The sequence below is a fragment of the Aotus nancymaae genome, unplaced genomic scaffold (genome assembly GCF_030222135.1).
Source record: "Aotus nancymaae isolate 86718 unplaced genomic scaffold, 86718_ANA_hifiasm-v0.15.2.pri h1tg000021l, whole genome shotgun sequence".
In the NCBI taxonomy this organism is placed as follows: domain Eukaryota; kingdom Metazoa; phylum Chordata; class Mammalia; order Primates; family Aotidae; genus Aotus; species Aotus nancymaae.
The window spans coordinates 8600207-8624493 of record NW_026988433.1 but is presented as its reverse complement, the minus strand read 5'-3'; the positions used below and the strand labels follow the sequence as shown (position 1 = coordinate 8624493).

Sequence of the window (24287 nt, the reverse complement as noted above, 5' to 3'; positions counted from 1 at the left end):
AGGAAGATAAAACGGTTGGTGTGGCTGGCCAGGGTGGCTTGCACCTGAAACCCCAACACTTTGAGAGGCCAAGGCGGGCAGGTCATTCGAGACCAGCAGTTTGAGACCAGCTTGGGCAACAGGGTGAAACCCCATCTCTACAAAAAATGCAAAAATTAGCTGGGTGTGGTGGTGCGCACCTGTACTCCCAGCTACTCAGGAGGCCGAGGTAGGAGGATCGTTTGAGCCCGGGAGGTAGAAGCTGCAGTGAGCAAAGATGGCGCCACCACACTCCAGCCTAGGCAACAGAGTGAGACTCCGTCTCAAAAAAAAAGGGGGGGCTGGTGAGGATGTGGAAAACCTGGAACCTTCATACACTGCCGGTAGGAATGTAAAATGGGGCAGCTGACGTGGAAAACAGCTTGGAAAGTCATGAGCACGTTAAACTTATAGTCACTGTGCAATAATTCTGCGCCTAGGTACACAACCACGAGAACTGAAAACAGGTGTCCCACAAAAACGCGAACACGAATGTTCACCAGCAGCGCGATTCACAGCAGCCGCAGCCCAAATGGCCACCGATAATGAAATAAACAAAGATAGCATCTCCACACAATGAAATATGATTCAGCCATAAAAAGGAATGAAGGACTGAGACGAGAGACAACATGATAAACCCCAAAACCAGGACGCGACGTGGAAGAACCCAGATGCAACAGGACGCATACTGTGTGATCCGATGTATAGGACACGTCCAGAACAGGTGAATCCGTGGAGACAGAGAATAGGGGAGTGGCTGCGTCAGTTCCTAGGAGGCTTCCCTGGGGGCTGCTGCAATGGCTTAGAACCAGACAGAGGTGATGGCTGCACGATACTGAATATGCTAAACGCCACTGAACTGTGCACTTTAAAATGATCATGTTTGAGAATTTCACTTTTGAAAAATGCCAAAGGAGAATTTAGGGGGGAAACAGACAAACAGAAACCCAAAACCTCACCAGTGAGGGCCGCCTGGAGCCGCCTGGCTTCCAGCTGCAGCCGCCAGCATGTGCCAGGGCCCCGCAGCCTCAGACCCACCCCAGGGCCGGGACTGGAGACCTAAAGGGGCAGTACCAGGCTGGCCCTGGCAATGTCTGCCCACCCCCGCTGGGGTGTGGCCCTCTAGGGATGCCTGCACCACCATCATGAGACCTACCCATTGCCTGCTGAAGCCTGGGACAGCTGGCAGTCTCGAGGACTGGGCCCTACAGCTGGACTATTCCCAAATCCTGGTTCCCCCAACCACGTGACAGCCCTGATGGCCCCTTGAAATCAACGCTCTCCCCCTCAAAACCCAGCTCCCATGGCGCCTCTTCCTGGAACCCTTCTCTCACCAGCCTTCGTGCCCTGCCCACAGTGGCTGGGATGAGCCCTTGATCCTCCTTGGAGCCCCAACTTTCTTGTCTGGAGCGCATTAGACATGAGCCTGCTTCCCTGTTAGTCTACATACTCCCTGGGGCCAAGACGGTGTCGCAATGACTCAATCAACCATTTTTAATGAGCACCTACTATGTACCTCATGCTGCTCAGAACACAGCAGTTAACAGGAAGAGAAGGAGAGGACCACTGTCTGACAAAGCTGGGCCTATATTAATTCAAATAATGAGGCCACCACTAGGGTGATGAGACAGATCAGCAATCGGCAAAATTTCTCTTTTTGGTGAGATAGGGTCTCACTCTGTCACCCAGGCTGGAGTGCAGTGGCGAGATCATGGCTCATGCAGCCTAAATCACCTGGGCTCAGGCATTCCTGCCTCAGACTCCTGAGTAGCTGTGACCACAGGCATGCACCACAACACCTGGCTAACGTTGTAAATTATTTGTAGAGACGGGGTCTCACTATGTTGCCCACGCTAGTCTAAAACTCCTGGGCTCAAGTGATCCTCCAGTCTCAGCCTCCCAAAGTGCTGGGATTACAGGCATGAGCCACTGTGCCCGGCCCAAAGCTTTTCTTTAAAGGCCTAAATAGCAATTATTTTTGACTTTGCAGGCCACACAGGTCTCTGTTGTGATGACTTAATTCTGCCAATGTGGCACAAAAGTAGTTATATAGACACATGTGTATAGAGATACACAGACAAGTCATCGTAGCTGTGCCAATAAAACTTTATTTACAAAAACCAGCAGCAGCTAGAATTGGCTGGATTGGCTGAACCCAGAATAAAGGAGGGTTGGGGTTCGTGTTCCTGTACAAAGCTGAGGGTGGCTCCTTGGCGTCAGAGACATCAGAGCAGAGACCTGAATGATGCCAGGGAGTGAACCATGAAGATCTGGGAAAAGGCAGATTATCAAGGAATTGTATATTAACTCATACTCAAAACAAAATTATAAAAGGAATGTTGTAAATATTTACATCAGATTTTTCTCATGTTTTGTGTGGTTTCAACAGTGACAATGCAGATTTATTTTTAATCTCGAGGTCTTGCTTCCTCTTCTACAAGCTGTCCATTTTACAGGCAAGGAAACTGAGGCGCCAGAGATGAAGGTTCCGGGGCCACACGGCTGGTGAGGAGCAGTCAGGAGGCTGGTCCATTCAGATTCCATAGCCAGGGGCTGTTTCCCCATATGACAGATAAGGAAAGGGAAGCACCGAGAAGGGACTGCTCACTCATACTGCCGGGTGGTGGGAAAAACAGGATCTGAACCTGGACGACCTGGCTGGAAATCCTGAACTCTTGCCTGGCATGCCCGCGCCGTCTAATGCGGCAGCCTGTGTGGCTATGGAAAGGCACATTTAATGTGTATATTAAACAAAATTTAAAAATCCGTTCCTCAGTTGCAGTAGGCACGTTTCAAATGCTCAACAGTGAAACGTAGCTATCCTGCAGATACAGTGTTTCCATCATGGCAGAAGGTTCTGTGGATGGTGCTCCTGTCCAATAAACGTAAAGGGTATAAAAACCAGCGAGCACCTGGGAACTTGGAAAGGGCCTTGCTTAGCACATGTCGTGACACTGCCGTCATTGCTAGAATGGAGGCTCACAGCCAACACTGCCCATCCCCTGCCCATTCACACCTGCTTCTTCTTCAGCTTAGAGATCTGCTGCTCCACCATGGTGATCTCTCGGTCCACGCGGTCCATGTTCTGGATCAGCTCCTCCTTGGACAGCCGCGGAGGCACCAGCTCCAACTCAGGGTCAGCGTGTGGGGGGCTGGGGGGAGACACCGGCTCCAGCTTGCCAGTCAGGCTACGGTCCTGTGGCAGAGAAAAAACAGGCATGGAGTCAGCATAGGGGACACGGACACCCCTAGTCCGTAATACCCTGTGACGTTTAATGCTAATGTCAAATTGATTGGATTGAAGGATGCACAGTACTGATCCTGGGTGTGTCTGTGAGGGCGCTGCCAAAGGAGATTAACATTTGAGTCTGTGGGCTGGGGAGGCAGACCCACCTTAATCTGGGTGGACACCATCTAATCAGCTGCCAGCAAATACAAAGCAGGCAGAAGAACGTTAAAAGGTGAGACTGGCCTAGCCTCCAAGCCTACACCTTTCTGCCATGCTGGGCACTTCCCAACCTTGAACATCAGACTCCAAGGTCTTCAGCTTTGGGACTCGGACTGGCTTCCTTGCTCTCAGCTTGCAGATGGCCTCTTGTGGGACCTTGTGATCGTGTGAATAAATACTCTTTAATAAACTCTCCTTTGTGTGTGTGTGTGTGTGTGTGTGCGCGCGTGCGTGTGTGTGTATTAGTTCTGCCCCTCTAGAGAACTCTGACTAAAACAGTTGCTAACTTTTTGCCTGCTGCCATCCATCTAAGACATGACTTGTTCCTCCCTGCCTTCCACCATGACTATGAGCCCTTCACAGCCATGTGGAACTGTCCAATTAAACCTGTTTCTTTTTTAAATTGCTCAGTCTTGGGTATGTCTTTATCAGCAGCATGAAAATGGACTAATACACGCCCCCTCCACAGTCCACCCCCAGTTTCCGTCCCTGACTCCAGGCCCAGAGTACTAGACAGCTGTCAGGACAGTCCCAGCTGTTCAAGGATGCCATCCCCATCCTAGCCGTTACCCATTCTCCAAAGGTCAGAGTCCCTTACAGCCTTCAGATGCAGTTCAAACGCTCTGGCTACACAAATGGTTTCCCGGTCTCTCCTCGAGTTGCGAAGTCTTCCAACTTCCTGTTCCCGTAACACACCTCTCTTCCTCCACTCACTCCATCTGTGTGTTCCCCACTAGCCCAAGGAACCAAGACCCACAGCCTCCGTTTCCCCAAGGCCTGGCCTCTACAGAACCTCCGCAAACACCCGTTCATGAAGCACAGTCCAAACACGCAGCTTCCAGAACCAGGCAGCCAGCACACACATGGCTCTGAAGACAACATGTGTCCCAAACACACGGAAAAGCCACCAGAACAGGCTACAGAGAAGCTACAAGGAGTGATCTAGGCAGCAGGGCAGAAGAGGGTATTTTTACTTCCTTCTTTTTGTTTGCCCATATGTCTTCTGATTTTCTTCATGGAGTTACCCTTTGTGTAATACAGATGTTTATGAAATGTGCTGAACAACAAAGGCGGCCTGCACTGTTATCCACGGATGCCTTCCTCCCACCCACTGAAGTCTGCTGCACACAGGCACTGCTGGGAGCATTCTCAGGATAAAGTTACAAAAAAAAAAAACCAGTCCTCGCTGTGCAGCCCTGGTTCAAATCCCAGCCCCTTCTGCCACTCTCCAGTTCCATGACCTCAAGCAGATCATTCAGCTGTTCCCTGCCTCAGCTTCCTCATCTGTACAATGGGGAGAACAAAAGTTCGCACCTCCCAGGTCCTTGCGAGTCTTGAATGAGTTAATGGCTCCGAGCCTGGTGTGCCGTAAGCCTCAATAAATGCTGGCTGGGATGGTCCCCCCTACCCGGGCTCCAGGAACCCAGACCCCGCCCCGTGCCATCCTCAGGGCCAAGCCGACAGCTGCTGACAGACGAGGCCCGGAGCAGCGCCAGGCCACCACCTCCCGCCCCCGCGGCAGCTGCACCCAGAGGACACAGGGTGCATTATTCCCAGGACAACTGCAGCCCGGGGGCCACCGGGTGCCCCCCCACCTCGGGACTCGCAGAGGCTGCGTCATCTTCTGTCCACTCCTGCATCCTCACGGCCTCTGTCCTCCCCTCAACCCACAGAGCCCCAGCAAGGAGCACAGGGGCCAGGAGTCTTGGGTCACACTAGGTTTGCCTCTGGCCTCTGTTACCATCTGAGATGTGGGGATAAGGACAGCAGGCACCTGGATGACCTGGTGCTCCCTCCGCATGTATGGACTTCTGGAGGGGAATGCAGACGAGAGCTCACAGGCCTCAGTCGCCCAACGTAGTCCTCCCTGCTCCTCAGGCCACCTCCCCCAGGGCCTCAGCGCATCCCAGAGCTCCCCACGCCCCATGAAGCAGACCCCACGGCAGCCCTCCGACGGGGTTGCTGCTTCATCTCCATTAGAGGAGGAAACTGGGAGGCTGGAGGCCACGGCGGCTGGATGCCAGAGGCCCTCGCACTTTCCCATAAAGGGCCAGATGGTAAAAATATCTTGAGCTTTGAGGGCCACGAGGTCTGTCACCTCTACTTGCCCCTGCCACTGTATTGCAAAAGCAGCCACAGGTGATGGGGACCAAATGGGCGTGGCTGTGTGCCAATAAAACTTTATTTACAAAAACAGGCTGAGGGCCAGATTTGGAGCTTGCTGGAGTTTGCTGGCCTCCTGTTCTAAGCAACTCACAAGTCTTAATCCATGTAACTGCCACAACCACCATGGGAAATGGGATTACTGTCTGACAACATGCCAAAGGCACTCAGCACCCTAACTTGGAAGGTGCTGGAAGGGAGAGGCTGCAGGGGCACCCACATCAGAAATGGGGTCCAGGCCACACATCCGTTCATCCCACAGAACCATGGGGCTGAGCATAAGCACCAAAGCAGCACCCCTTCCAGGGACCCAGAGTGCAGGACCTCCAGAAATTAAAGGCAGAAATGTGTGGAGGAGAAAAAGTCCCCGGAAAAAGCCTCGGAAGTGTGTGTGCATGTACCAGGGGGTGCGGGCTCACTGCTCCCCAGCAGGAGCTCAGGCAGGGCCACGGGCACCCGACCCCACCCACAGCAAGCCACGGACAGCTCATGCATCTGGCACCCCCGGGCCTTTGCACAGGCTGGCTCTGCTGCCCGAAGTGCGCAACATCCCTACTGTGCCAACAGACATCAGACCCGTGTCCCAATGCCACCGCCCAGGCCCTCACTGCGGTCCACCTCGGGGGCTTGGCTGGTCTCTCCCTGCAGCCCATGTCACTTCTTGAGGTTCTTAAGACAAATGGTAGCAGCAAGCATGGCACCCAGAGGCCAGCGGCACTACCAGTGGCAAGAAACAGCTCCGCTATCCCATCTCCGCGCTTCTAACCGGACCAAGAAGAGAGAGGACACAGCAAGGATGAGGATGTGGAAGGGGGGCGCTGGGGGCTGGGCCACCCCAAAACTGTGAGAGCAAACCACTCATCCAACCTGGGAATAATGCTCCAGAGTAACATTAACAAAAAGTAAGTAGAAGCAGCAGCTGGCAACCGCTATCAACGCTTGGAAAAGTTGCTGGAAACTTACTTCCTTTAAATTCTCCATGGATAACAGCTGTTGTCTTTAACAGGTTCTTCTTTAAGATTCAGGTTTAGCTTTGATTCACAGCAAAACTGCACAAGTCAGTCCATCACCTGATGAACAGATAAGTAAAACGTGGCATATCCATACAATGCCACGTGAAGGGCCAGGCATGGAGGCCGAGGCAGGAGGATTGCTTGAGCCCGGGAGTTCGAGACCAGCCTGGGCAACATAGCAAGACCCCATCTTTTTTTTTTTTTTAAAGGATTGAAGCACTGACTCAGGCTACACTGTGGATGAATCCCGAGAATATGATGCTGAGTGAAAGCAGCCAGACATAAGAGGCTGCAGAGTGTACGATTCCACTTACATGAAATGTCCAGAATAGGCAAATCCATATGGATGGACGGCGACGCGTGTTTGCCAGGAAAAAGGAGGAGAGGTAGTGGGGAGTAATACGGCTTGGCTGTGTCCCCACCCAAATCTCATCCTGAACTGTAGTTCCCATAATCCCCACATGTCGTGGGAGAGACCCAGGGGAGGTCATTCAATCATGGGGGCGGTTTCCCCATACCCCGTTCTCGTGATAGAGTTCTCACGAGACCCGACAGTTTTGTAAAGGCCTTTCCCCACTTCTGCTCTGCACGTCTCCTTGCTGCCGCCATGTGAAGAAGGACGTGTTTGCTTCGCCTTCCGTCAGGACTGTAAGTTTCCTGAGGCCTCCCCAGCCATGCTGAACTGTGAGTCAATTAAACCTTTTTCTATTAGAAATTACCCAGTAGGCCGGGCGCGGTGGCTCAAGCCTGTAATCCCAGCACTTTGGGAGGCCGAGGCGGGTGGATCACGAGGTCGAGAGATCGAGACCATCCTGGTCAACATTGTGAAACCCCGTCTCTACTAATACAAAAAAAAAAAATTAGCTGGGCACGGTGGCGCGTGCCTGTAATCCCAGCTACTCAGGAGGCTGAGGCAGGAGAATTGCCTGAACCCAGGAGGCGGAGGTTGCGGTGAGCCGAGATCGCGCCATTGCACTCCAGCCTGGGTAACAAGAGCGAGACTCCGTCTCAAAAAAAAAAAAAAAAAAAAAAAAAGAAATTACCCAGTCTCGGGCATGTGTTTATTCACAGTGTGAGAACAGACTAATACAGGGAGCGACTGATTAGTGATTAGTATGGAGTTCTCCCTTTGGGGTGATGAGAATATTCTGGAACTCGATAGAGGTGACAGCTGCACAACACTGTAAATGTCCGCCAATGAACTGTTACTTTAACATGGTTACTTTTACGTGAACCAGCCCTCAACTGCAAAATTAGAGACAGACCCGGGTTGCCAGGACCGCTTCCCCGGTGCTAGGTTTCCCGGAACAGGGGCTGAGGGAGCCTGGCGGTCAGGCCTGCAGGCACAGTCGCGATGACTGTCCACCTTCCCACCCGACCAAAGCCAAGGGAAGCAAAGCAACAAACTAATACACCCGCGCAAGTTGCCAGGGCGCAGCTGGCACCGTTTACCAGATGCCCCTGCTGTAAAACTTCAAGCCAATGTGAACGAGAAAAGTTTCTCATGCAAAACTGAAGACACGGAAGCAGAAAAACCCCCCAGACCCCCTACGCCAGCTCCAGGAAAAGTCGGGGCCCAGCTTCATGCATCCCAGTCTACCCCCTACTCCAGCCACAGTGACAGGTTCCAGGGCAGGCATGGGCCCACTCATGATGAGAAGCAAAAGCAGTTTGGGGCTAGAAATGTGGAGAGAAGGTGGGAGACTGCTCTCTTTTTGCTGGCCTTGAACCTGGGAGGAGGAAGGCCTGGAGTCACCAGCTTCCTTCCTGCTAACACACTAAGACCCCATGAAAGACGGCAGAGCCAAGATGAAAACACACAGGTTCTCAGGACATCCTTTCACCCAGATCAAGCTGTACCTGAAACTAACAAACATGGATTTCAGTTATGTGAGCCAGAACTCATGTTTAAATTTGACAGGGGCTGTCTGTCCCCATTAGGGATTTTCAGAGATGGTGCTATTTGTGATAATTCTAAAGTCCCCAAAACAAAGTTCAGTGAATTCCCAAGGAAGTCTTTGATGCCACAGAACTCCAGAAGCTGAAGAGCAGAGAAGCATCAGAAAACAGGAAAACGGCAGGGCAGAGGGGGCAAACACAGAAAAATCCCATCGAATTCCTGCCTCAGGCACCCGGCTGAATTCCACACGGCAGACGCAGAAGGCCTCTGAGCGCACTCTCCCAGGCACGTTCCCTTGCTCAGACTTTCCAAATCTCTTCACAGCCTGGAGCAATTACTACGGCCAGGCTCGCCAGGCCCCAGCACCACCCTGTCACGCTCCCCACCTTGTGGTCCAATCAGAGAGGACAGAGAGACAGACACAGAGACGAAGACAAACAAAGAGGTCGAGAAACAGAAATGGACACGGATAGAGACAGAGAGCGATAGAGACAGAAAGACAGAGACATGGTGACAGAGACACAAAGAGAACGAGATAGAGAGACAGAGACACAGACAGAGACAGACACAGAGACTAAGAGAGATCCCAGCGGGCGCACCGCAGGCAGAGGGATTCCTGACAAGAGGGAAAGCCAGGCAGGCAGAAAGAACCGCAGAGCAGCGGTAAGGGACAGAGACCCTCCGAACCCACAGGCCCGAGGGCGCGGCCATGCTGGAGAGGCTGGCAGGCAGCAGACTCAGCCCCCGGGCCTGCTCTCTGCGCAGACACAGAACACACACATGGGGGACAACGGCCCACTTGGGTTGGTCGCCCTCCAAGACTGGGTCCTGAGCTGCCTACACACAGACACACAAACACACACCACACACACTACACAGACACACACACACCACAAAGACATACACACACACCACACAAAGATACACACACAAATCACAGACACACACACCACACACAAACCAGACACACACACACGCACACACACAGCACAGACACCACACACACACACATACACAAACCACAGACACACAGCACACAGACACACAGCACACAGACACACCACAGACACACACGCACACACCACAGACACACACGCAAACACACAGACACACAGCACACAGACACACACACAAACCACAGACACATACACGCACACACATACAAAGCACACACACACACACAGGCACACACACACAGACACCACACACACACACAAACCACAGACACACACACACGCACACACACAGAGACACCATACACACACACACACACACACACACACACACACACACACACACACACACTGGCCTGCTATCCATCCAGGCCTCTCCCAGGAGGCTGAGCTAAAACTCCCTCCTGCCTCTGTGACAACAACAACAGAGGACAGAGCAGCTTCCAGTGCTAATGGGGGTCCCGGGCAGAGGGAGGAGGGCACCCACCAGGGAGACTGGAGGGGCCCAGAGCAGCAGGTCAGCCTGGAGGCAGGCCTGGGGTGCACTCCCAGCCGCCTGGGCCTGAATCCCGTTCCCCCTTGTTCAGCTCACTCAGCCGGGGCCTTCTACAAAAGCGGGTACCGACCCAGCCTCCTGGGGCTGGGAAGAGACCAGGGAATGACACTGGCTGGCCGTGGCGTGGCTCAGCGAACATCACCTGCCGTCACTGTCAGCATTCTTACCACCTGCACACCAGCCTCCCGAGAAAGGACCTGTCTTACCCCAAGAGTCCACCATTCAATCCCATTGGCCTCATCAGGCAGAGAAGGGGACCCTGCAGGCCTGAGTAGGCCACCTCCCTCTGCTGCCTAACTCCCAGAGCCCACCGGCCACCCCCACTCCTGCTGCAGAAGGGGGATCGCCTTTGCCCAGAGGCCGCTAAGGAGCTTAGGATGCCCCAGGGCCGCGCAGGGAGGAGCCTGCTACACAGCTGGCCAGGCACCCGCTGCAACAGGATGAGGACGCCACCTGGCCACGGTCCCCACCCCAGCCTGGGCAGTCAGACACGGCTGGGCGGCTGAGTGACCCTGGGGGACAGAAGCCTCTGGGGCCACTGCCTGCAATCTCTCCAGCAGCCCTGCCATCAGCATCCTCTGTGGAAGCTGGAGAGAGAAAGCGCCTCCAGCCTGGGCTGCCCTGAGCTTTACTGAAGCCACAGCAAACTCCCACGGCAGCCAGCTCCCACGGCAGCAGCTCCCATGGCAGCACACCACAGGTGCTTAATCTGTGCACAGCCTCCCCCCGCCACTGTCTAGGTTCCACTGTCTGTTTGAAAGAGGAGTGAAATCAAAGGGCCGTCCAGGGCACTGGAGGTGTGACAGGCCCCAGGCTGGACACACACACGTGGGAAGTATCGCTCTCCAGTCAAGAGGGCCATGGGCCAAGCACCCCCAGGCACCCTTGTCCAGCAGTGGGTTGTGAGTTTCTGCAATGAACTGACAGCTGGGCCCCGGACTCTAGGGGAGTGGGGGAAGGAGGGGGAGCAGATGGGGGCATGGGGTGGGGAAGCAAGGAGATGGTGGGGGGGAATGAATGGATGGGGGAGGGGCAAGGCCACTGGCCGGAGAGGAAGGTAGGCAGAACCCAGGGGTGAGAGTAGCTTCCGGGTGGGGGGAGGGGTAGGTAAGGAAGGCAAGGACACTGGCTGGGTGCAGCTGGGGCAGCTCTGTGGTAGGGAAGGAGTCACAGTGGATGAGCAGGGAGAGGTGACAAGAGGGAGGAAGCAGGGGGTGAAGGGGAGTGAGCAGGATGGGGGGGCGGGTGGGGGCCGGGGCTGTTTGGGTGGAAAGAAAGGGAGGGAAGAAGGAGGGAGATGAGGGAGAGAAAGAAGGGGAGGAGGGGCAGGAGGGACGTGCTGGAAGGGTTGGGCCTCGGGGCAGGGGCAAGGGATGCTGGCTCGGGTCCCCAAGGGGGCAGTGCCCGAAGGAGAAGCCCTAGCACTGACCCAAGTCCCAAGTCCAGACTCAAGTGCAGGGGGCCCAAGCCCCAGGCCACAGAGACCCCCTTCAAGGCCAGCAGGGACGCTGTGGTTGAATCCTACACCCCAGGAGGATGTGGTGGGGCTGCAGCCTCAGCCATGAGCGGCCTCAAGGGTCCCCACAGGGCTGGCCACAGGTCTCCCTGCCATGCAGGCCCTGGAGGACAGCCTGGACTGGAAGGCGGGAGGGAAGGAGGAATGTGCCTGAGGGGAGGGCGCTCCTGAGGGGTGGGGAGTTCCTGAGGGGAGGGGTGTTCCTGAGGGGTGGGGAGCTCCTGAGGGGTGGGGAGCTCCTGAGGGATGGGGGGCTCCTGAGGGGTGGGGGGCCCCTGAGGGGAGGGGCGCCCCTGAGGGGAGGGGAGCTCCTGAGGGGTGGGGGGCCCCTGAGGGGAGGGGCGCCCCTGAGGGGAGGGGAGCTCCTGAGGGGAGGGGCGCTCCTGAGGGGAGGGGTGCCCCTGAGGGGAGGGGGGCTCCTGAGGGGTGGGGGGCTCCTGAGGGGTGGGGCGCTCCTGAGGGGAGGGGCGCCCCTGAGGGGTGGGGCGCTCCTGAGGGTTGGGGAGCTCCTGAGGGGAGGGGCGCTCCTGAGGGTTGGGGAGCTCCTGAGGGGAGGGGCGCTCCTGAGGGGTGGGGAGCTCCTGAGGGGAGGGGTGGGGAGCTCCTGAGGGGAGGGGCGCTCCTGAGGGGTGGGGAGCTCCTGAGGGTTGGGGAGCTCCTGAGGGTTGGGGAGCTCCTGAGGGGAGGTGAGCTCCTGAGGGTTGGGGCGCTCCTGAGGGGTGGGGAGCTCCTGAGGGGTGGGCGCTCCAGCCGAGGGCATAGCCAGCGCAAAGCCCCCAGGCGGGAATGTGCCTGGCGTGTTTATGGAACTCCAGGCTGGCCTGGGAGGCTGCACCTGAGGGCTGAGAGGACTGGCGATGGGAGATGAGCTCAGGGAGGTGATGGGGCTGGATCACACCAGACCTGCAGGCCATGACAAGGATTTGTGGCTTTTTCCTGCTTGAGACAAGAGCCACTGATGGTTTGGAGCACAAGGGGACGCATGGGGGGACACCCCCTGGGTGACACAGGCATCTGCCTTTACAAGAGCCCTCTGGCTGCTGCTTGGAGGAAAAACTGAAGCGGGAAGAGGGAGGCCGCAGCAGGGGATCCGGGAGGAGGCCACTGCCACATTCCCAGCGAGCAATGACAAGCTCAGGTGGCCTCAGGTGCGGGCTGAAGGCTGGAACTGGGATATCTTAGGGCAGAGGCGTCAGAATTTGCTGATGGGCAGGAGAGCAGGGAGGTAGCCAGGGAGGAGGCCTAGTGGCGCAAAGACGCAGCTGCACCCGCCCGGGAGGCTCCGGAGCAGGCTGGCAGGCGCCTGCGGTCTGTTGGCCAGGAGTTCATTAACTGACCACCTTCCTGTGACAACTTGGTGAGGGGAGCGGGGGTGGGGGTGTGCCCCAGCAGCAGGAGGCCAACGACCACACAGACACCCCAGCCCCTCCCTGCCCTGCCCCACAGGCAGCCCTGAGGGCACCTGGCAGGTGTGCAGATTCAGGTCACAGCCATGCAGAGCAGGAGGGGAGCCCGGCCATCCCAGCCCCAGGACGGAACTCACCTCCTGCCAGCCCAAGCCCACCCCAGGGACGTCCCAGGGCCCATGTGGGCACCCTCTCTCCCCAGCAGAAGGCCGAGTGTGGCCCTGCAGCCATGCATGCAAGCTCCCGGGTGCCAAACAGCTCCCACGCATGGGGTCCACAGCCGAGCCCTCTACACAAGATGACCAGGTGACACCCTGCACACAAGCTCCCAGATCGGTGAGGAAGAAACGGGGCTCAGAGAGGCACAAGGGCTGCACAGCCGTGGAGGTGGGGGTGGTGGAAATCGTGCCTGGGCCCCGTGAGGGCAGATGGATGGAAGGCCCTGGGATGGGTGAGTGCCCCGGTGAGGCCTGGGGCCACCCGCAATGCCAGGCAGCCCCACATGAAGAGGCAGACGAGCCTAAAGTCGCCCGGCTCCCCCTGCCCAAAGCTCAGCCATGGTCCCTCAGGTCTAGTGGCTGCAGACTCAACCCAGGCCAGCCCGGTGCCACGTGGCACCCCCAGGAGTGGCCAGACTGGGCAGTGGAAGGAAGCTTTGTTGCTCTAGGGGTCAGGCCATGTCCTAACCAAGCACCACCCCTTTAGTGCCGAGCCAACTCTGCCCATCTCACTCTGGGGGACTCTGGGGGACTCTCCTCCCTGCCCCTTAAGAATCCAGAAGCCCCAGGGGCCTGGCAGAGCCCTGAAGAGAATGCCTCACAGGCAGGGGTTGCAGGCCCAGGGGGCTGCCTGCTATGTAGGGCTGGAGGCAGGGGTCACTGAGCCCCCTGTTCCAAGCAAGCACGGAACCAAGCGACCTACCCTCAGTGAAGCTCTCGGAATGTGCTAAAAGCTGAAAATGGAACACAGGACGGTCCCGACCCCCATCAGAGGGCAGCTCTCTGCTCCTCGGCACCCCCGGCCCTCCCATCTCAGCTCTCTCCTCCCTTACTCCAGCCGCTCCCGACCGCAAGCCTGTGCCTGCCCCAGGACCTTTGCACTTGCTGCTCAGCCCCCCGGAACGCTTTCCCCACTTCTTCCCACACACGGGCAGCTCCAGAGAGACCTACTGTCTGCCCTCCTCCTGCCACCCAGCTCCGGGCACCCAGTGCTCGCCCACCTCCGAGCCTTTGCCCGAGCTAGCCCTCCCTGCACACCCACCCGCCACCTCCCACCCAGCCCAACCAGCAGCAGAACCTCAGGCAGCAGAGGAGCTCCCAGCTGGGGGCCCGGGCTTACCTTGGTGAGGTCCTCGGATCCCCCAGGCTGGCCCGCAGCCAGCAGGGGTGACGGTCGCAGCAGGGGGTCGGGCAGCAGCTCCAGCCGAGGGCGCTTGCTTTCAATGAACTCCATCTCTGACTTGCCCAGCTCGGGCAGGTATGAGTGGGACTCTGGCCGCAGGTGGAGCTCCTGGGACCTGCGGGAGGGGAGGCAGGCGGCGTCACGGGGAGAATGCAGCTCTGCGCGCCGTGCTCTGTGTGGTCCTGCGGGAAGGTGCTCACAGGAGTCCACCTCCCACGGCCCCACAGCGGGGCAGGACTGCAACGCGGCGCTGCCTTCCTTCAGGTCCGTGCTCACCGAGGACATTTACAGGGAGGGAGGGCACTACGGTGGCACTGCAATGCCCCAGAGTGACTGCCCCTCCCTCGCCACTCAGGGTGGTCCGTGCACCAGCCCACTGTCCCCACCCGGGGCTGGCTACAAATTCGGAATCTCCAGTCCCGCCCGAGACCTACTAAGTCAGGCTCCGCATTTTAGCGAGATCCCCCGTGGTTCACAGGCACAGCCCATCTGGGAGACGCTGTGGACCTAACGCAGATAACAGCACCCGTGACACCATTTCCCGCCCACCTACGCTGCGCAGACATCGCTGGCCGATGGCAGAACTCTTCCTGCGGAACCTGGCCCCACCACCTAACTCAGCCCAGCAGCCCGGACTCCCCACTGACGGGCCCTCCTGAACCCGCCTCCGCAGTGTGCCCAGAGAGCGGGTGGCCTTGCCTAACTCGGCACACCCCGCAGAGCTGGGACTCCTGGCCTCCACCTCTTGGGCTCCAGCCATCACCCACCACAAAGAGCCTGAACGTGACCCTTGCTAAAATGCTTTTCCCAGAGGTTGAGCAGGGAATCCATGGCCATTCCCCTCCTGCACGGGCCCTGCCTGGCCTGGTCCTTGCTGACCCCCCAGTGCACTCCTGCCCCAGGGCCTTTGCACCTGCTGGGCTCTGCCTGGAGCACTGGGACCGCAGGCCCTCCATGTGGGCTCCTCCCCTTCAAGTTTTGGTGCAGATGGCGCCTCCTTGCCCCAGGCCAGACCCCACCTCACCCGCCCGTCTGCCCTCTCTCCACTGCCCTCCCCATGTGCTTGGCCACCCCCACCCCAGAATGAGGCAGGGTCGTTCACCTGTCTGGCTCGTGGTTGCCCCCAGGGACTGGCACACAGTAGGCGTTCAATCAGTGCCTGTAGACTGACTGAATGCTGCCAGCTGCAGCCTGGGCTGGGGCTGTGTCACTGCCCCCGTGGGGGCGAGGCCGCCACCTCTCTGTGCCCACCTCCCTGGAGGGTCCTCAAGTCCTTGTCCCTCCAAAGCTGGGCCCCAAGACATCCCCTCTTCATGGCCCAGAACCTAAGGCTTTGCCATCACGAGGTGCTTGGCAAGAAGCGCGTGGTGGTGTTTTCACTTAAACACGACAGAGGCACCACGGTGGCCGGAGAAACATCCTCCCAAATTCACGGCCGCTGGAACCTCAAAATGAGACCTTCTTTGGATCTAGGGTCAGTGAACATGGAATTAAGATGAGGCCCTCCCGGATTAGGACGAGGGCAGTTCTTATAACAGGACCAGAGAACACAGGGACAGATGAGAAGACAGCCATGTGAGACAGGCGCAGGCGGAGGCCGAGATCGGAGCGACACAACCACAGCCAGGGGACACCCGGAGCCGTCAGAAGCTGGTGGGACAGAAAAGCATCCTCCCCTCGAGCCTTCCGAGGGGCGTGGCCCTGCAGATGCCCTGAATTCAGATCACAGGAATGCACTTCTGTGGCTTGAAGCCACCCAGTTTGTGGCATGTGGTGACAGCAGCCCCAGGAAACCAATCCCGGCACCAAAGGCAGGCTGCCTCGGCCTCCCCTCCTGCTCCTGATGCCAGCGCACACCCAGTCCACCAGCCCCGCCTGCCCCGGAGACCAGTCATGGCCCTGGGACGCCTCTGTGGTGTCATGAAGGGCCGGGGCCCCGATTTCTAGTCCTGGCTGAGTAAACAAGGGCCCATCCCTCAACCTGGCAGCTTCAGCTGCTCCATCTGAGAAATAGGCACAGTGCCTCACACCTCAGGGTCTCCAGCAGAAGTTTCTGGAGAAGGTGGGAGGAAGAACGTGGCCTAAAATGTGTACACAGAGAGCTGGTTCCAGCCCTAGTCCTGGCCCTCCCCTTGCTGTAGTCCCCCAACTCCCCACCCCACCTCCCTCCCACCCCCCACCTCACTTTTCATTCTCCTCCCACCTGGATTAGGGAAAGTAAGGCTGGCCCAGCACAGGCACACACCGGAGAGCGTCCTCTGCCAGCTGGAGAAGACGGAGGACTGGAGGGGAGGGAAGGGGTCCCGGGGCACCAGGTGTGGACTCGAACCTTCCCACAGCGGCCTAGCCCTGCTGCAGCCCAGCTCGGTGGTCCCCCCTCCTGCCCAAACCCACAGAGGCCACTGAAGGTCCAGGCTGGAAGGCCGAGGGCCACAGGCTCTTCCCTGCTGGTCCCCATCCTCAACCCGAGTCACAGCCACACCAGGTCGAGGGTGAGCCCGCGGCCCCACACCCCCTCATTTCACAGGCCCCTGCGTGCTCCTGCTCCACCATGGGCTTCTGCCTATCTGAGACGGAGCTCCCACACCCAGGACGCAGAGGCAGCGAGCCTCTCCTCACCGTTCATTCCCAGGCTGGAACTCAGACAGCAGGGAGGGCCTCCGCCGCTGGGGCTGGATGATGGAGCCGGGTGACAGGTGGGAGGCATAGTCGCGGGAGTGGTGCTGGTAGTCCAGGAGCCCGACGTCCTGCGGGAGGGAACAGAGGAGCGGTGAGTGCCAGTGGGCACGGGCGTGGCAGGGCAAGGCCATGGACACCTCTCTCTTGCCCTGGGCAGACAAGCCCACGTCCCCACAGGGAACTTCAGGGACTGACTGGCCAGAGGCTACCCCTGGGCCGAAGCCAAGGAGGAGAAAACACAGCCGGCTGAACGGCCCTGGGCTGCGCCCTTCCCACACAGCCTCTCAGGGACCCACGATCACGCCCACCTTCCAGATGAGAACACCGAGCCTGGCAGGGCTGACGGGCCATCCGAGGCCACAGGCTGCTACAGGCCTGGAACCATACGCCTGCAAAATCCGTTCCGGCCACGCTGGCATTGATGGGGGGCCAGGCAGAGGAGAGGAGGCTGTCTCCACTTTTGTACCCTCCCACCCCATGCCACCCCTGCCGGGCAGCGGGTCCCTCCAGCCTGAGGAGATGAAGCTCGGAAATGTGGCCCTGGGAAGACAGGACTGAAGATGCGTACGGGACAGCACGACGTGCAAACACAGGAGCGCTGGCGGCAGCCACAACTGGAAAAAGGTGCAACCGAACTGCCCAGTCCTTGGCAGGAGGGGTAAGTGATGCCCACGAGAGGGAACGAGGCTCTGGCCTCACTCGCCGGGGTAAGGATGGACAGTGGCAATGATGGTGGCAGACAGTGACTGCCAGAAAGGTCTCAACACCGGGTTTCAGAACCAAGCACCCCGTGACCCCAAGCCCATCCCGCAGGTAAGGCTCTGTCCCAGCCAGGAGGGTAAGCCTCAGGCACAGCCGCCTCCTTTAATACCACATCACCCTCTACATGACAAAGACTCTCCTTGCCCACACCTGAGTCAAGTTCCTCTGACCCATCCTCTCTGCACAGGGCCTCGACCTTGGCCTTGCGGGGCTCTGCTCCGCTGTGGGAATCCTGCTAAGTCAGTTTAGAGGAACCCCCCACCCTCCAGCGCTCCTCAGAGTAATTTTCCATCCACTGACCCCTCCCTCAGCACGGCGGCTGTGAGGCCCCAGCTGTCTTGGCCGAATCTGGAGCGGAGCCCGGACTCTTTCCCTGATTGTGACAGTCCTGACACTGATAGCACAATTGTCCCGCCAGACGGATTCCTACTTAACAAGGGTCCAGATCCTTTTTTAACGCATTATTCATTATCATGGTGGGGGCTCAACATCCCGATTGCCGAGTACACTCAGATCTGAGAAACAGTCAACTGTGTTTAAAAACAACAACAACAACAAACAAACAAAACAGTAACAAGCCTCTCAAACAAAACAAGACAGGGTTCACTCACGTGCCAGTCCTGATCAATTAGTTCTGTCTGCCTGGAACACTCAGTTATGCTGTTTGCAGCAATCAGTTAGTGATGTCTGACATAGGTAAGGCTTCAGAGAGTGGAGTCACCTTTAGAGCAGGTGACTTCGTTTCTTCTTGGCACCTTTTTAAACTTTTCCCAATTTTCCATAAAAGTCTAGTCATTCTTTTATTGTCTGGTTTTTAACAAAGCAGTTATTTTTTGCAAAGAGAATCAGACAGTGCCAGGTAGATGTGATAGCGTGCCTGCCGCAGACCCAGCAAAATGAGCACCTAGAGCCGGGGGCCCGGGGCCAGGGAGGATGAGGGAGTGGGACCCACGGGGACCCCAGCAGCCTGAGAAGCTGGAAACAGGGAAGGGACCTCCCTGGGCAGTCCGATGTAGATACCAAGAGCTGTAAGGCCTCCAACAGAAGGTATGTCTTTGGCCCTGTTATTCGAACCCTCTGGGCCTCAGTTTCTTTTCTTTGAAATGGGTGTCCAACCCAGATTAAAGGAGGCCTGCACCTCCTACACTCAACTCCCTCACCTCTCCGAGGGACTTCCCCCAAGGCTGAGGGCAGCCTCCGGAAGGCAGAAAAGGCAAGGGCCTCCTTCCGAATCCCACACTGTCCAGCACAAGACGCCAGGTGCTCCCTGGGGAGAAGAAGGGAGAAGACAGGGCTGGAGGAAAGGAGCGGAGGAGGCCACTGGGCGGACGACAACACAGCTGCCAGGCAGAGACCTCGCCACACACAGAGAGGTGTGAGAAGAAAGCATCAAGCCTCACAGACTGCCAGGAGGACCCTCTCCACCCAGCTCTCCCACACCAAGGCCAAGTGGGCAGAGAGGCAGGGCAGACGGTCCAGTCCCTGGGGAGAGGGCCTCGGCCAGATGGTGCCCACAGCCACCAACGGTGGTGAAGGAGGCCCCAGGCCTCTGCATGGGCCCTTTGCCTCAGTTTCCCAATTTAGGAGATCCTCCAAGGAGCATCTTAAGGACCATTTATGCCCAGAATGTGTGGGCATTTTGTTACCGGACCCTAAACCCTGGAGGCCCAAGGTCCACACCGGCCCCCACCACCGGGCTTGAAGCAGGTCACCAAGGTTGAGCCCAGGGACTCCCCCGACAAGAGTACCCGGAAGTAGGGGAAGGCAAGACTTGGGGAGACCCCACAAGAGAAAATGAAACTGACCCGAGGTGGGCCTGGGGGTCCCATGAGCTGGAATACACCCCGGCTGGAAACCACCCACTATGCCTCCGAGCAGGAGAGCTCCCCACACGAAATAGTAATCATAAGAAACAACAATAATACCCCACAGTAATAAACTGCCTACTGTGTGTACCTGCAGCTAAATGCTTTAAATATATTAATTAATTTCATCGGTACAGTAACCCTGTAAGGGGGTTATTACAAGTAGCCCCACATAAAGATGAAAAACAGAGGCACAGAGAGGGTCCATGGCTTGTTCAAGTCACACAGCAATAAGGGGATACGTTCTGAGAAGCAAGGCGAAGGCTAAGCTGACTTTCTGAGGAGGGACAAGAGGGGACGGGCCCCAGGCTCTGAACCTGTCTCTGGAGGACAACAGCGAACCCGACTCAGGGAGAGGGAGCCGGACACAGCTGCTCAGAAAGGGAGGCAGGAAAAGCCCGCGCAGGAGATGCCCCCGCCCCCCGCCTCGGAGGGCCTCTCCCCAGCCTCGGAGGGCATCTCCCCAGCCTCGGAGGGCGTCTCCCCGGCCTCAGACGGCCTCCTCCCAGCCTTAGAGTGCTTCTCCCCGGCCTCGGAGGGCTTCTCCCCAGCCAGGGCACCGCTGAAGCTGGAAATCAGGGCCACCAATAAATCAATAAATTACACCCTTAAAACTCCTGGGGAAGGTGGCAGGCCCCCTGGAAAAGCCGTGCACCCGGAGGGAATCCCAGCTGGTGCCTCCTTGGCTGCGCCCCAAGGGTGGCGAGGAGTGGCTTGGGGGCAGCAAGGAGAAAGGGGTTAGATTCCAGGGGATGTTTGAGCGCAGGTTGTGAGAAGTTCTTTGGCAGGAGAGGAATGTCCTCTCTGGCTCCTGGATAAAGCTCCCTACTCCAGAAGGAGCCCTACTTACTTGGGTGCTCCTTAGGAGCTCCTTAATCTGCACCTATCAACTAATTCCATCCTCACAATCTTAAAACCATCCTTGCTCAACTGATGGGGAAACTGAGGCACAGGGCGGTAAGGCCACTTGCCCCAGATCTCACAGCTAGGACATCACTGGGGCAGGACATAAATACAAGCAGTCTGGCTCCAGAAGGGAATGTTTGGGGCTGTGCACTGAAAGCAAAGGAAGAATTCAGCCTGGTCCTAGACTCTGGATTCATGGGTCTCTCCTGGAATGATGGCAGCTACTGTCAAGAGAGCGCCCACCTCAGGACCTTTGCACATGCTCTTCCTGCTGCCTGGAACATTCCTCAGCCAGATTCCCACACACCTGGCCCTCTCCCTCTCTCCAAGTTCATCTCCAAAGGCAGCTTCTCAGTGAGGCTCCTCCCTGCCTCTCTACTTGAATCTGGGCTCTCCCAACCTTCCTCTCTTCTCCTTCCTAGATCGCCGTTCTCCATGAGGAGGTCAGTGCCCTGAGACAGGCACACTTACCTGTTCTGTTCACATCTACACTGCAAGAGCCCGGAAGAGGACGGGCACGAGACGCCTGGTAAGTATTTGCTGGATGGAGGGAAGGAGGGAGGGATAGACGGATCTCCCAGCATGGAAGCTCCCACTAGCCTCTCTTTTGAAGGCCAGATCATCCCTCCACAGCCTCTTAAAAGCCATCACCAAACACCAGGAACTGAGCTGGAAGCGGGGCCGTGAAGCTAACAGAGGGACCCCCAACTCAGGGCACTCAGGACACTACAAAGCCTCCCACAGTCGCCTCTCCCAGTGATCCCCACACACCCACTTGCCCCAGCCTGGCCCAGGCAGTCTCTGGGGTCTGGGAGCCTTGGCGCAGGGCAGTACTGCTCCACCGGAAGTCTGCGACTTTGCCAGTTCCAACAAGGTGCGCACAGAACATGACGGCGTGCAGACCCCCAGCATCCAATGGCATGACCAACTCTGACGCCACCGGACCAGGCCTGGCTGACCCCTGCGTCTGTGCAATGGGACCCCGGATCGATTTCTGACAAACTGGAAATGAAACAGACCGGTCCTTCCCACAGAGAATCTGATAAGCGCTCATCTAGGCCAAGAGTCAGCACACTAGGGCCGATCGCCAAAGCAGGCCTGGCCAGCGGCGTCCAGTGACACGGGTGCAGGCCACGCCCACCCCCTTACTCCCGGGCCGAGCTGCTTTCACACCACAGGGGCCTGGAAGAGGGGTGGCATGGCCTGCAAAGCCTGAAATATTTACACAGAAGGTGTGCTCACCCCTGCCCTAGGGGCAAAGCCCAAAGTGTACCCTCGGGATGAGACAGAAGGCTACAGAGGCAATGTTGTAATAACAGCGTCATCGTTACGTTATTGATCATATCAAATGTCTGCTTACTTTGTCCGTACCCTGTTTGAAGGGCTCTGCACCTATCAACTAATTCCATCCTCACAATCTTAAAACCACCCTTGCTCAACTGATGAGGAAACTGAGGCACAGGGCGGTAAGGCCACCTGCTCTGGGTTTCACAGCTAGGATACCACTGGCGCAGGATGTAAACGCAAGCAATATGGCTCCAGAACCGGTGCTATGAACCACTCTTCAATACTGTGGCACAGAGAGGTTAAGTAACTCTCCCAAGGCCACACAGCAGAAAGGGGTCACGCTGGGATTCTGACTCCGTGTCCCTGCATTCGATTCAGCCCAAGGTCTGGAGGAGCTCAAGAGCATTCAGGGGTCCCAGAGGACTTGAAGAAGAAGGCAGAATCAAACTGGGCCACAGAAAGCCCAAAAGGAGGCCAGGAGAGGAGGATGCGTTGCTTTCCGGGAAAACAGAAGTTGTGAGCATTTTCTTACTGGACCCTCAACCCTGGGGACCCTCAGTTCCCCACCGTCAGGGAGACCCATGGGGTCCTGCTACTGTCATGAAGGGAAGCTGGGCCTGAGGATGGAAAATGGGGCACAGAGGGATGCGGCAGGTGGGAAGGGGGGGCCAGGGTGACGCTCGTAGAGCCCTGGAGCGTGGCCAAGGCTGCGTCAGGGAACCCAGGGGCTTCCCATGGTCTCGGGGGTCAGGCCTCTGTCTGCAAGCACTCCCTAAGGGAAGCCTCCCACTTGCACTGGGAACCAGTCACCAGCAGTCCGCTGAGGACGCAGAGCAGAGCACGGGCAGAGGCGGCGGCTTCCACGGCCTGTGCCGTCCACTCAGGCTCCACATCCATGGTTCTGTGGTCCCCATGGGGAAGAGGCCCTGCTTGAGTCTCCTGTCACCCCTCCAGGAGGAAAGAGATGACCACCCAGGGTTTGCTGCGTAGACTCCGCCACTGACACACAGACCCACCAGGACACCGGTACCGCAGAGGGGGAAACTGAGGCCGTTCCGCATGGCTGTAAGCAGCTCAGTGCCACTCAGCAAGCTGGACATGGAGAGGGATTCGAAGCTACCCCGAGGTTCTCGAAGGCTGCAGGGACGGCCGGCTTCCTGTGCCTGGAGTGCCAGGAAGAAGATTCTCCAGCCAGGAGAGCCAATCCCAGGAGGCAAGCCTGCCGGGAGTGTGTGTGCGGGTGACCTGAATCCGGGGTCACTGAGGCGGCCCCTGGATCCCAGCAGACCAGCCTCAGCTACTGCAGAAGGAACAAAGACCGCCAGGGTCCCACCACTGACTGTCCCTCACCCAGGGGATCTGTCTCTCCGTGACTTGATTTCCCCTTTCTCTGTTCCATCTTCCCAAGACCGAGGAGCTCAGGAAGAGGGCAGCATCTTTCCAACTGGGTCTTGCCAATTAAAAGGACAGGAAGGGTTTGGGGGCTGAGGGGCTGCCAGGGAGGGGCCTCCAGATCACAGCCCCCAGCTCACCTCCAACCCGCAGCAAGAAAGCAGCTCCCCCCGCACATATACCCAGGGCAACAGGGCCCTCCCCAGAGTGCCCAGAACTCTTCTTCCTGCCCTTCAAGAGACAAGCAGGGGTCCCTGGCAGGCAGCACTATCATGAGGCCAGAGGGTCGGATATGGGGCAGCTCCCCCAGGGAGGAGCACACAGGTGGCCCCTGCTGTCCCCACACAAAGATAGAAATGATGGCACCTGTGGCCGCCAGGCTGGGCCCTGCTCACTCCCTGGCCTCAGCCTCCTGCCTGGAAGGGGCGGTGAGCACTTGACCCTGTCCGCCGCGTCCTGCGTCACTGATGGCCCAGCAGGAGAAGAATGGGAGGTGTCTAGGGTCAGCCAGTGATCCCAACTGCCCAGAGGAGGGCCCAGCTGGGGCAAAGGGCAGGAGAGGAGGCGGGAGGGCACTGGAGCCACAGGAGCCTGAGGACTCCCCGAGGCGAGGAGCGGGGTGGGGTGGAGGAGAGTGGTGACCTCCAGCGGGACAGGACGAGACAACAGACAGAAGCCAGCAGCCCCCGGGCAGGCAGGTTCCCCTCCGGCAGCCACAGGAACAGCAACGAGAGCAAGAAATGGCAGCAGCGAACAGACAGCCCAGGCGGGCCCTGAGCCGGGCACCATCTTAAGAACGTTCAAAGAAAGATCCCCTTTACCCCTCGTGAGAATATAGGAGACGGGGACTCTCAGTAACCCCACTTCACGTGTGACGAAACTGAGGCTCGAGGTTACGCAACTGTGCAGTTTCCCACCCTGTGAAGTCTTTTCCCATCGACAAAATACAGAGCATGACAGTCCTGCCCTGGGGCGATGAGGGGAGCGGGCACAGCCACACACACTCAGGGCCCTAAACAGCA

General features: G+C 57.8%; 1 protein-coding gene across 23 annotated transcripts in view; it reads right to left on the bottom strand.

The window, feature by feature from the left end:
• Positions 1 to 24287, bottom strand: part of NCOR2 (nuclear receptor corepressor 2) — a 211703-nt gene that overhangs the window by 142848 nt on the left and 44568 nt on the right. For all 23 annotated transcript variants that reach the window (XM_064379585.1, XM_064379594.1, XM_064379584.1 and 20 more), the window contains exons 3-5: positions 16994 to 17121; positions 14312 to 14489; positions 3035 to 3214 (exon numbers count right to left, since the gene is read on the bottom strand). In XM_064379585.1, the coding sequence (XP_064235655.1) occupies positions 3035 to 3214; positions 14312 to 14489; positions 16994 to 17121 (486 nt within the window). The remainder of the gene's footprint in view (positions 1 to 3034; positions 3215 to 14311; positions 14490 to 16993; positions 17122 to 24287) is intronic.